Source organism: Mirounga leonina, unplaced genomic scaffold (genome assembly GCF_011800145.1).
Source record: "Mirounga leonina isolate KUSES-001 unplaced genomic scaffold, KU_Mleo_1.0 Mir_53, whole genome shotgun sequence".
NCBI classification, from domain to species: domain Eukaryota; kingdom Metazoa; phylum Chordata; class Mammalia; order Carnivora; family Phocidae; genus Mirounga; species Mirounga leonina.
In genome coordinates, this window is record NW_023270807.1 from 97778640 (window position 1) to 97791862 (window position 13223).

At 34.9% G+C, this 13223-nt stretch overlaps 1 protein-coding gene across 5 annotated transcripts in view; it reads left to right on the plus strand.

Annotated features, from left to right (window-relative positions):
- The window catches only part of STXBP5 (syntaxin binding protein 5), a 184853-nt gene that overhangs the window by 81461 nt on the left and 90169 nt on the right, over positions 1–13223 (plus strand). For all 5 annotated transcript variants that reach the window (XM_034990955.1, XM_034990958.1, XM_034990959.1 and 2 more), the window contains exon 9: positions 8270–8348. In XM_034990955.1, the coding sequence (XP_034846846.1) occupies positions 8270–8348 (79 nt within the window). The remainder of the gene's footprint in view (positions 1–8269; positions 8349–13223) is intronic.

Genomic DNA, 13223 nt, shown 5'->3' on the forward strand with positions numbered 1-13223 from the left:
TTTTCAAAATTAAAATCCAAACAAAATGTAAATACTTTTTTTCTGTGGCAGGTGTTAAGTAGGATGGCATTTATTGCATATTATAGCAGTCTAAAAATGTAGATGATCAGATGTACTCTTTATTTATAAAATATGAATTATTTTTGATAGTAGTAATGTTTACTGCTTATTTTTAGTGGTAGGTAACTTACCAGAGTTAAATTTATGTTGATAGCTGATTTCAGTGACAAAACTAAGTGCATTTTTACACATTAAAGCACAAAAATGTGTTTTTCATGCCATGACAAGGTGTCATGTATTCCATATATATCCCTACTTTATGGTATATAATTTTGGTATACTAAATGTCTGCTTTGATGGATTGAAAATTAGGGTTATTTTCTCATTACTGTCTTCTGTTGTGATCTCTTGCTTTTACTTTCTGGCAGTTATGGTAAATTACTTTATACTAGACTTAATTTTTTTTCCGTTTCGGGTTTTTTCTAATTTAAACCTATTTAATGGTTGTTTGAGTATCTTCTTCTTAAAAAACATTTGTAAGTATTACCTTGATAGCTAGGAACTAATTGTACTTTAAGACTCCTACCAGTACTTCATTATGTGATGTTTAGTGTTAAGAATAGTTTAAGATATCCTTGAATAATCTGTTCAGAAGACATATTACATCAGCCTAACATGGGGTTTTAAAACCAGAAGACCTGTGGTCAAGCCCTGGTTCCATAATCTCTGGGTCTATGACCTTTGGGAAGTCAGTTAACTTTTCTGAACTTCAGCCTTCTCATCTATAAATGGAGATAATTAAATTTAATCTTCTCATATGGTTGTTATGGAGATTATTTTTATTTATTCAACAAATATTGGATCTACCATGTAATAGGCACAGTTCTACATCCTGGATTAAATAAGCAAAATGTAAGTGAAAGTACCTGAAAATTGTGATGTGCTATACGTATGTGATCATAATAAATATAAATCTGCATATGCTATTAATTTGTTAGGCTACGACTGAAAGATTGTTAGTGTTCCCCAAAATATATTCCATATATGAATTTTTCTTATATTAATGAGTTTTTCGGTGAAAAGCCATGTTATAGTCAAAGATTTGGAAATGCTGAATTAAAGTTGAGCATTCTCTTCAACGTTAAGACTTCTTAACTTTTAATGTGTACTATAAATTTCTAAGAGGGAGAATATACACACACACACATATAAATATTTATTATACTGGTTTATATATACATTTATTTTATGTGGCTTTTCACAAATTTATTTGACTTTAATGTCTTTCATTCGGAGAACATCTTGTGGTTCTCCAGTGCTCTCTAAAATACACTTTGAAGAATGATGGCCTTGAACTATAATTGAATCCTAAGACAGTTCTCTCCAGATTTGTTAGCTGTGTTCAGTTTATCCTTGGATGTCATCTTTCATTGCTTAAGTTGTTTGATAGCAAACTCTTATTCTGAGGGGCAGAGCAGTTATCTAGATAGTGATGATAAAATAGCCAGCAAAGGAAAATAATTTGATTCATTTAAGATAATTTTTTGATATAATATTGGATAATTTTGCAATGCATATAAAAATGGTTGATAGTTAATATTTTTTTTGGAAAGTTTTCATTTGTGTGTCTGAAATACTTAACAGATGATTTGTTTACTAACTAAAAGAGTGATAGCTCCCTTTTATATGGTTTTTATGAATATCAGAGAACATTTCCTGGCAGTGAGACAACCTGGAATGTAACTCTAGCTTTGCTATGTGTAGAAATACTTTCTGGAGATAATTACTGTTCTCTGGGACTTTAGTTTCATCATCTGTAAAATGGCAGGAATGTACAAGGTGATTTTTAAGGTATAAAGTTTTGTGAATATGTGGAAATTAAGCAGGATTTGTTCCACCTATTGACTACAGAGTCATTTCATCTTGGTGGGCTGTAAATTTTGTATTTCTGTGTGGTAAGCCTAGGGGTGAGTTCTGCTTCTCTCTTTTTGACCTGTTTCCTCTGACAAACAAACTTTCATAATTTAGGAGGGAAGAATTTGATAGTCCTGGCATAGCTCATACATTTACGCTGAAGCAATCATCATGGTTCAGTGAGTTGCTGGCTCAGGGCACCACAGGATCTCCCTTGTAACCCTGGGTATATGTGTGTCAAAGTGTCATTTCTCTGATTGTCATCTTCACCAACATTAGGTGATTCTCAAAGGAAATGGAGGTGATAGATGGTCAAAATCGATAGGTGTCCATTATAGGAAATGACAGTTTAAAATTTAGCTTCTGGAGCTTATTCATCAGTGTGATCAATGTACTTCTTAAGGAATAAACCAAGATTGGGGAACTTTATTAAGTGTCGCTGAAGAAAAAATTTTACATAAGTAAAAGTCAATGTAATAGTTTAAGGATGTGACCTACAAAAATTTCTATTAATCTCCTTTTAAGATTCACCTGAGCATAAAACATTCAATAAATAATAAAACCATACTGCAGTTCTTTATATAGTTCATTACAAAGTTTTCCTCAGTTTATGAATTTGAAAGGACTTACCAGACTCTACAGAACATAGTAAAACTTTTATGCAAGTAAAACTTTTCTTTAAAGGCAAAGGATGTGATGTCCTGCAGCAGGAGAAACACAATGCAGGTAAGCATTCCGAGAGGCATCCCACATGCAGGCTCCCACAGACACATGTATCCAAGTATTGTGCTGAGTCTTCAGCTCCAACCACCTAGATCTAGCTTCTGAGAAACTCAGTTTACCCTTTCAGTTATCAAGCCAGTCTTGTCACACCAGTTAAGCCAGTTGCCAGCCGTCAGTAAAACTGTTACACTGGGGGTCACTGGGGGAGTTTTGGGAGTTTGGGATCTTGAACAAGCATATCATAAATCCCACTGCCCTTGGCCACGAGTCAAAAATCAGGTATCCAAGTGTCTCTAGTCCAGCTATAAATCAACTCTGTCTTCATACTTACTAAAGAAAGAGCACCCTCCTCATTTTGGACTAGTATTATTAACAATGTCATTCTCCAGTTTGAATCCTTTTATTTTCTAGAACATCACTGTTCAATAAAAATATAATGCAAACTGCATGTGTAATTGTGAATTTACTAATAACTATATGAAGAGCAGTTTAAAATGTAAAATTGTTTTTAATAATAAATGTTTAACTCAAAATATCATTTAAATATGTAATCAACTTACAAACTTGAGATATTTCACATCCCTTTTTGTACTCTTTGAAATCTGTGTACTTTATGCTTGGACCAGCCACATTTTAAGTGCTCTATAGCCATGTGTGAGTGGTGGCTACCATACTGGATAGCCAGCTCTAGGCTGAAAACATAATTGCTGTGTAACAACTGTATCAGTTAGAAAATGTGTTCTGCATTCTAGATATCAAAATTACAAACAAAGGAGACCCTTATTTTTGTCAGTGATCCTCACTTATTTTTAATGCATCTTTTCATTCAATAGACATTTATTGATCACCCGCTATGTACCGGAGATTAAATGCTGGAAGTGTATTCCCCTTGAAGAACTCAGAATCCAGTGAATGAAAATGATCTATTAATGGATTACTAAAATACATAAGTGCTGATACAGGTGTACATAATATGCTGTGGAAATAGAATTAGTATGCTTTTGGATGAAGTGTGTAGGAAGATTTCACAAATTCAAGTTATATGAGCTTGGTCTTAAAGGATGAGTGGGGAGTGATAAGATGGGAAAGAGCAGAGCAAGGTTATTTTAGTCAGAAGATACAAAGACATAATCAAAAGCCAGGGTATCCTTAGAAAACTGCTAATAGTTTAATATGGCCAGAGTTTAAAATACTTTTGGGAAAGATGCAGGAAACAATGGCAGAACTGCATATGGAGGCAAGAATATATATTGTAGTATGCTAAAGAGTTTGGACATCCTGATGGAGACCTAAATGATTTTACAGTGAGAAACTTAAAATTTATCTTTTGGAAATACTACTTTGATGCATTAGGAGAGCTGGGGGCAGAAGAGGGAGACCAATTAAGAAGCTTTTGTAAATGATAAATAATGAACATTTCAATTGTGACAGCAAATGGGAAGAAATGGACATACATGAATACAATTTTGGAATTTAATCAACAGAACTGAGGCCAATTTTTTTGTGGCTGGGTGGTTTATAGTAAAAGATAAGAAATCACATGTGACTTGGAGGCTTATATGATTTATTAAGTTGTTTTATAATTAACCAGCTCTTTTAAACAACTTATCAAGGTAGTTCACAGGTGTCTGAACAAGCACCAGTTGAGTAAGCACAGGTTTTTGCTGCTCAGGGACACAGCAAGTAAGAAGTGAAATGACATCTAGTGGTGAAATCAGGTGATCTTCTAAACATCCTTTAATTTACATATGCTTTATAAAAATCATAGCAAGTGCCTTATTACTTGATTTGATTTAGAAAAAGATTAGTCTAGGATTACAGATGAATAAATTGCCTTTCTGGAATATAAGCAATAATTGGTGACATAATTTTAAAAATCTGAGTTGAAATCAGATTGTGCCTATCAAAAGGACTCATTAATTTCCAAGCAAGATTCATGAAGAAAGATCACTGTAAAAACTGCAACATTTGACTTACAGAGATAATAAAACTACTCTGTTACCATCCTTGTAGGGGGTGGGAAAAAAGTTTACTTACAAAGAAATAAAAATCAGACTGACTTTAAACTTTATTACAAGTTTAAATACTGGACATAGGAGAGGAACATAGAAGACTATTGAGCAAGACAAAAGCTAAGAATTTTGTACCTAGCCAGGTTTTTTGCATGATATATAAGCTCAAACTTGTAAAGATATACCACCCAATGCCCTTCCTTAAAAATTGTTCTAGCTACTGAAAGATTGGTGGTGAATATTGGAATAAGTTAAATTGAGTTATAGCTGAATAATTGTTTACTTCATGAAGCAAAATGCATACAAATAATAACTTCTGAAAAAAATGTAAAATGTAAATGTAGTAAATGTAAAATTTGTGTCTGTAATCTCAAATTATATCAGTCTGACACTCCCATTAGAGCTTTGGGTAGTAGAAGGAGAATAAAGGCCTGAGGCTGGCCTTCAGAGCAACCATTTAAATTCTTTACTGAAAGCTCACATATTTCTGAACAGATTGAAATAGTGGTTGAAATTCTGTGTTCCTTGTACAGTGTGAGGGACTACTTTTCAGATTTAGGCCTCCTTTTTTCCTACCTTTCTTTTTTTCGTGCCTTCCCCCATGTTCAAGCAGCCCAGTGACCAGCTACACTATGTCAAAAATCTTAACACATGTTCTTCAAAAATATATTTCTAAAATTATGTATATTAATACACATATATTTAAATATGAGGGGTTTTGTCATTGTTTTGCATACAATGGAATTATATTAATCTTTTTTGTATTTTTTTAATCTACTCTCCTTGAGGAAAGTCCCTTCATGTCATCTGGCACAGCTCTAATTCCTTCATTTTAATGGTCGTGTAATAGCCAATTCTGTTCCTAGTTTTTCACAAGGTATTCAGCCATTCCAACATAAAGAGCAGTCACTTTATTTTCAGTTCTTGATCACTATAAGTTACGCTCTCTACCATCTTGTACATATTTGATAGGCCAATGCCTTTTGTTTCTATGGAACAAATGCTTAGGAGTAGAATTGCTCTTCCTAAGAATTAAAGTTTTAAATATTTCTATTTTTAATTAGTGTTCTCAGACTGCCTTCCAAAGAGACTGTACCCTTTGCACATTTCTTTCAGTCATGTATGAGTACCTCTTTGACAACAATCCCGCCAGCAGTAGGTATTAAAGCTCATTTTACTTTCTGTATTTTACTTTTTTTTTTTTTAAACTTCCTCTTTTCTCAAGGTTTCAAAGTTGACCAGAGATGAATGACTGGGGCTTTCTTCTTTCTTAGGTATTTTCTGAGCATGCACATGACCTTGCATGTGTGTGCAACCTTTTAGTCCTGGAGTGTGTTCAGTTCTTCAGGATTTTCTTTTAATTCTTGCCCAGGCTCTTATTTGACTCACCTGAAACCACAGCCTTAGGCAGTTGTGATATTATTTCTGTGATGCCCTGGAAGTGGAAGGCTTTCTGTACCTCTGAGCTGATGTCTGTGTCAAATGAAATTGCCACAGCACCCTGGGAATAGAGGTTTCCAGGGAGCTGCGCTGGGACAAAATATTGATTGTGGTTTAGGGAAGCTGGTTTTAACGGAATTGGCAAAAAAAAAATTCAGCCCTCTTTGTTGCTGATACTATTGCATATTCATGTCTACCTAGCCACCTAGCTGGGGAGTGAGGAGGATGGGAATAACCCTCATCAGAATGTTCTAGTCCTCCCTGTCTTACCAAGGTTCAGTCATTTCTATTGGGTAGACAATGTTCCACTTGTTTTGTGGCTTCAGTTTATTTCCAGAGTTCTGAAGTGATTAACTTTAGTTGTTTTGCTAGTATTTCCATTTTTGTGGGAGACAGAGGTCCTTACTTTTTTCTGGAAATCCATTTTCTTTCCTAGTTTCCTTCACTATTTATAGGTCGTGAGTCTACCATGTGAACTCCAAAGTCATTTTGTGCAAATCCGAGAAAAGCTGTTGGAATTCTAATTACATTAAATTTATGAATTAATTTTAGAAGAATTGACATTTTAGGATTTTAAGTTTTCTTGACTGGAAACATGATTAAAACCAATGAAGACTTAATTATTTAAATGTATACTTCTGTGTAGTTTTAAAATTTTTCTAAGAATTCAGTCATAAATGACACTAGGAAAGATGTTTGTAACATATGATGGATACAGTATTAATGACCTTTGAATATAAAATTTATTTTTAAATGTAGAGAAGATAACATACAAGCATAGGTAAAGGACATAAGCTATTTTTATTTTTATTTTTTTAATTTTTTTGAAGATTTATTTATTTATTTGAGAGAGAGAGAATGAGAGAGTGAGAGCACATGAGAGGGGGGACAGTTAGAGGGAGAAGCAGGCTCCTCGCCGAGCAGGGAGCCCGATGCAGGACTCAATCCAGGGACTCCAGGATCATGACCTGAGCCGAAGGCAGTGGCTTAACCAACTGAGCCACCCAGGCGCCCCGACATAAACTATTTTTAAAAGAAGACATACAGATGACCAGAAAGTCGAAGAATATTGTTAAGAGATTAAAACAATACAGATTAAAATTAGATACCCTTTCCACTTAAAAACAACAAAAAAATAGCACTGTTTGGGAAGAATGTGGCAAACTGTGGTCTTAAACAGCTAATGGAAGTATGAATTGGTACAACCTGTTTGGAAGACAGTTTGACCCAGATATTCCTTTTCCTAAGAATTAATCCTAAGGAAAAATCATTAATTTACTCACTTATTAAATAGTTACTGAGTGCCCACTGATATGTCGAACAACGTTTGTCACCAGGGATACATCAACAGAAAGCACATATACACTTAAAAATTTTGCTTTCACAGAATTTACATTCTTCTTGGTGAGTCAAACAATAAACAATGAAATTTTAAACAAAAGTTTATTAGAATGAACTAGGTGTATTATGGGGAGAAAAAGCTGGGAAAGAAGTATTGGGATAGGGGCATGTGACTGGGATCTCCAAAAATAATATATTAATGTTGAGAATGATTAATCTCTAAAAATGAAGATATGTTTTATTTTCTTTATATTTTTCTGAGGTGTTTCTACAATGAACATGTAGAATAGCAGAAATCAAACTTTTTTTAAAATAATAAAATTCTTTATGAGTTTCTGACATTTTGTAGAGTTTGGTTTATTTTAGCGGTCTTTTTGGACATTGCAATGAATGGATTTTACTTTAGGAGAATAATATAAATGAAGTTATTAGCATAGGGTTTAATTTTGCAACTGTAACACTTGGGTGAAAAACGTGATTTAGATTTGTTTTCCTCAAATCTAGCTATTTTAAAACTTGAATTGATTTAGAAAATTATAATTCTGCTTGCTTATCTGCAATTAAGAACATTGGGAAGGCTATAAATTTCTTTTACAAGAATTTTGTCACATAAAGGTCATTACTAAGTTACTCATTTACTTTTCAGCACTGAATTTCAAACAGTAGATTTACTTGATTATTTTAAATATTTTATATTAAATACTTCTTTCAAAATATTTTTAAAATGTTTCATGGTCTATTTCATTGTATTTTACTTTCATTTTATATATAAACTTATCAATATAAGAATTTAGAGTAACTTAGAATTTTAGAATTTAATGCAGGAAAATATATTTTAGGAAAACAATTAAAGGATGGGAAGAAGCCAGAACCGTGCAAACCTATCCTGAAGGTGGAATTCAAAACGACTAGATCTGGGTAAGATTTTACTTCATTGCCTATATTCATTGTATATAATTACTCAAATAGCACTAAAGGCTGTTTTATCATTATATTGTAAAGCCTACTTTAGAATGGTCTAGCTCAGTCTTAAATTTTATGCATTCTTTATTTAACAAAATAACTAAAATTGGTAAGTTTAGGATAAAGTATTTCTTTGTATTCTCTTTGTCTTAGTAGTTTTATAATGTGTCTTGGAAAGTTTGAATAATCTTTCTTATCAAATGTTATACATTCTGTTAGCTTAGTCTTCAGTAACAGTGGTGTTTATTCACTCCTGAAAATTGTGGAATAAGCAGTGAAAAAATATTTAAAACTTAACCTATTTATGCTATATATTTTAATTATGAAAGTTAGCTGTATTCTTCAAAAATTAAATCTCGTAAGAATATTTGGCAATTACAAAAATACATACAGTTTAATATTAAAGGAAATTTGTCAGTTGTATTTTATATTTTTTATATGCACCAAATGTTTAAAAATATAATAAAGGAAAAAAACTGTAAATGTTTCTTTGAAAATGCCACATTTCTTTTTTTTTTTTTTTTTAAGATTTTATTTATTTATTTGAGAGAGAGAATGAGAGACAGAGAGTATGAGAGGAAAGAGGGCAGAGGGAGAAGCAGACCCCCCGCTGAGCAGGGAGCCCGATGTGGGACTCGATCCCGGGACTCCAGGATCATGACCTGAGCCGAAGGCAGTCGCTTAACCAACTGAGCCACCCAGGCGCCCCGAAAATGCCACATTTCATTAACCCCTAAAAGAAGCCTTTTATTTGTGTTCTAGTTCCCTGGGAAAAGTGTGTGGTTTTATTTACTATAGCTGTGTAAGAGAGTGAATTTATGTAGTGTATTTAGTGCATCGGTTCCCAGATTGTGGTCTTTGGGCCAGCAGCATTAGCTGAGAACCTGTTAGAAATGCAAATTCTCGGACTCCACCCCAGACCTTCTGAATCAAACACTCTTATCTGTGGCTGGAGCCAACCAATCTGTGTTTTAATTAGACCCACAAGAGATTCTGATGCATGGAAATTTAGAACCACTGATACATGTTTTTATATACCAGTTTATGACCACTGGTTGTTATAAATGGCCCACTTCCCTTTGTAATTTGCCCTTCTTCTAATCATAATCCTTTCAGCCCTTTTCTCATTTGAGAAAAGACAGTAGGCTGAAGAATTGTTAAGATTGCTATTACTTGTCCTTGATCCTCATTAGCCTTCCTCTGGGTTTCAGAAGATATATTGTGTTCCGAAAAGAGGTTGAATGAACTCCAAAAGGAGTGGCATCTGTTTAATTGACTGTGGCACCCTCACTTTGTGACCTTTGGCATAGAGTTATTTGATGTCTTTGTGCTTCAGTTTCCTCACTACAACATGAATATGATATAATAGGTCAGAAGGTCATTGTTATAATTTAAGTGAGACAGTCATGTATTGAAAACATTTTACAGAGTCCCGGGTACATAATAAACTTTCTATAAGTAGCTGCTCTTATTGTTTCTAGGAAACTTCCTACTACCAATTGATTTTTTTGCCATAATTTGTCGTATGGCAAAGGAATGTAAGTAGGAAAAGCAATGACAGCAAAAAAAAAAAAAAAAGTGTGTGTGGGGAACCAGAAAAAAACCTGTTTCTAGCTTATATGAATTCAAGTGAATCATCATCAAATGAATTGTCTAAACATTTAAATTAACAGTGTTTATTGTCTTCTGAATTATCTATTCATTTTAACAAATACTTGTTGGCAACAAAGATAAAAGTCCAAGGAAGATTTTTTTTTTTCCTCTCTGTGCTTTACCTATTCCTGTTTTCAGTTCTTATAAATGGTAATACTTATGTTTTCAGTTTCTTCAGGATGGCAGCAATATTTTTTCTTCTGTAAGATCAGACATGAAAAAAAAAGTCTAGCTCTTTTGCATGCATTTGTAGATACCTTTAAATAGATCGATAGGATCACTCTCTGAGAACAGTCTTCACCAACAGTCTTCCAATTTCTTTTTCACCTGGGTTAGGACATGCAGTAAATTAAAAGGTTCTTTTTTCACCATGGCATCTTTCCTTGAGACAGTTCCCTAGAATTCCCAGTGTGTAGCCAGCATTGAGAACTACTGCATTTCCCATTGCACCTGCAGCAGAATCACCCTCTATTAAATAAGCCAGTCAACTCTCACCCTTTCCTGTTCCTAGCAAGTATCTTGGGCAGGTGCCAGCTAAAGGCATCCAAGTGAGCAGTAGGTAATGTTAGCAAATTGCCAGATTTTATTAGCAGAGCTTTTCTTCCCTCCTCAAGATCTTCTGCATTTTCTTCTTTTTACCTAGAAATCATTCTAGGCAGAAAGATTCTCTTTCATCCTTTATAGCTTAGCAGTAATATCCCTGCTTTGAGGATGTTTTGGCCATGTTGTCCAGGTTGGGTCCCCAGTAATATAGTCTCAAAGTATGCTATATATTTCCCTTCTAGAATTTGTACTTGTCATTAATAATGAAATTATGTGTTTAATGCATGCCTTCCCCTTTAAATATTAGCTCAGTGAAAGCATGGGACATACCTGTTTCACTTCTACTTGTCCTAGCATAGTGTTACTGAATGTAAGGAAGAACATAGGATAGTAATTCCCACTTAGGGGCGCCTGGGTGGCTCAGTTGGTTAAGCAACTGCCTTCGGCTTGGGTCATGATCCTGGAGTCCCGGGATCGAGTCCCGCATCGGGCTCCCTCCTCAGCAGGGAGTCTGCTTCTCCCTCTGACCCTTCCCCCTCTCATGCTCTCTCTCTATCTCATTCTCTCTCTCAAATAAATAAATAAAATCTTTAAAAAAAAAAAAAAGTAATTCCCACTTAATATAAGTTGTTGTAAAGACCTGAAAGAGAAATATAATGTGTTTGGCATGTGGTAGATGTTTGGTAAATTATAGTCCTTTTTTCCTCTACTTCTACATTTTTCATTTCGCTAGTAGACTGCATAAGAAGTTACAGGTGGGGCAAAATTTTCAACAAGAATCAACTCAGGGTAGGTTCAAGTTTTCAAACAGATATTCACTTGAACTCCTTAGAGTTTTACACTATAGAGCATTGGAAGTTAGTGTCTTTTTTTTTTTTTTTAAGATTTTACTCATTTTATTTGAGAGAGAGAACATGCAAGCAGGGGAGGGGCAGAGGTAGAGGGAGAGAATCTTTTTTTTTTTTTTTTAAGATTTTATTTATTTATTTGACAGAGATAGACACAGCGAGAGAGGGAGCACAAGCAAGGGGAGTGGGAGAGGGAGAAGCAGGCTCCCCGCAGAGCAGGGAGCCCGATGTGGGACTCGATCCCAGGACCCTGGGATCACGACCCAAGCCGAAGGCAGTCGCTTAACCGACTGAGCCACCCAGGCGCCCCGAGGGAGAGAATCTTAAGCAGACTCTGCACTGAGCAGAAAGCCCATGATCCTGAGATCATGATCTGAGCCAAAACCAATGGTAGTCCATTTCTTAAAAGACACTACCATTCAAAGAATTACCAGTTTGGGGGGGAACATCTCTGTTTGGGAACCTAAAAGTGAATATTATCACAGTTAAAAATGACAGTTTAGTCGCGCTTGGAGAACCATGTCCAAGAGATTAATACTCCCTTTCCTTATAACACATACTATGGCAAACTATTTGTGTATAGGGCCAGAGAATAAATATTTCAGGCTTTTTGCAAGCTGTACAGGTCTCAATTGGCAGCTATCCAGCTCTGCTATTGTAGCCCAGAAGCAGCTATAGACAACTCATAAATGAAAGAATGCAGTTGTGTTCTAATAAAACCTTTTTTACAGACACTGAAATTTGAATTTCCTTTAATTTTCATGTGTCATGAAATATTCTTTTGTGTATTTTTTTCAGCTATTTAGAAATGTAAAAATCATTTTTAGTTTGCAGGCCATACTATACAAAAACAGGCAGCAGGCCCTAGTTTGCTGACCCCACCCTTGATATGCAGACATGGACATACATAATATATTTAAGTTTATCTGTAAGCAAATTTGCTCCCCCCAACTGTGGTGCCTGAATTTGTTTTCAACTAGTTTAGTAGATGATTTCTTTAATGTCATATGTGTACTAAAAGCTGTAGGTGGATTGCCTGTATAAGAATATGAAAAAGACACAGGGGTGCCTGGGTGGCTCAGTCAGCTAAGCGTCTGACTCTTGATTTTGGCTCAGGTCATGATCTTGGGGTCGTGAGATTGAGCCCCACATTGGGCTCCACACAGGATGATTCCCTTTCTCCCCTCCCTCCGCCCCTCCCCTGCTGACATGCACACACTCTCACTCTCAAAAAAAAAAAAAAAAGACTAATAAAAATTCAGGGTACATTTGTGATATTCTGGTTCTGAAAATATCTAAAAGTCTATTTCAGTAACATCCACAAACTTGCTACCACTGAGTTTCCCCCACTGCTACAAGAAGTATATCCAATGAGAGAATCCAAACTCTGAAGCTCAGAAACAAACTCCCTTGTGCAAAGATTTTTTTTCCCAGAATACAGGCTTGCTTTCGTATATTTTTTCCTTCTCAACTATAGATTTTTCTTAAGTAACTGTGTCTGTGTAATAATCCATAATAACACTTACACTGTGCTATGTGCCAGACATTATTCTAAGTGCTTTATACATCTTAATTTATTTAATCTTAGCAACCAGTCTATGAGGCAGTATTATTACCTTTGTCTTATAGATGAGGAAACTGAAATGGAGACATTTAGTAACTTGCCCAAAGTCATACAAGTCATAAGAGGAAGACCCCAGATTTCATTAAGTCTGTACTCTTAATCACTTTACTTCCTTTTTAATGAAACCTACTCTCTATTCACATTAACCACCAATCCCCAAGA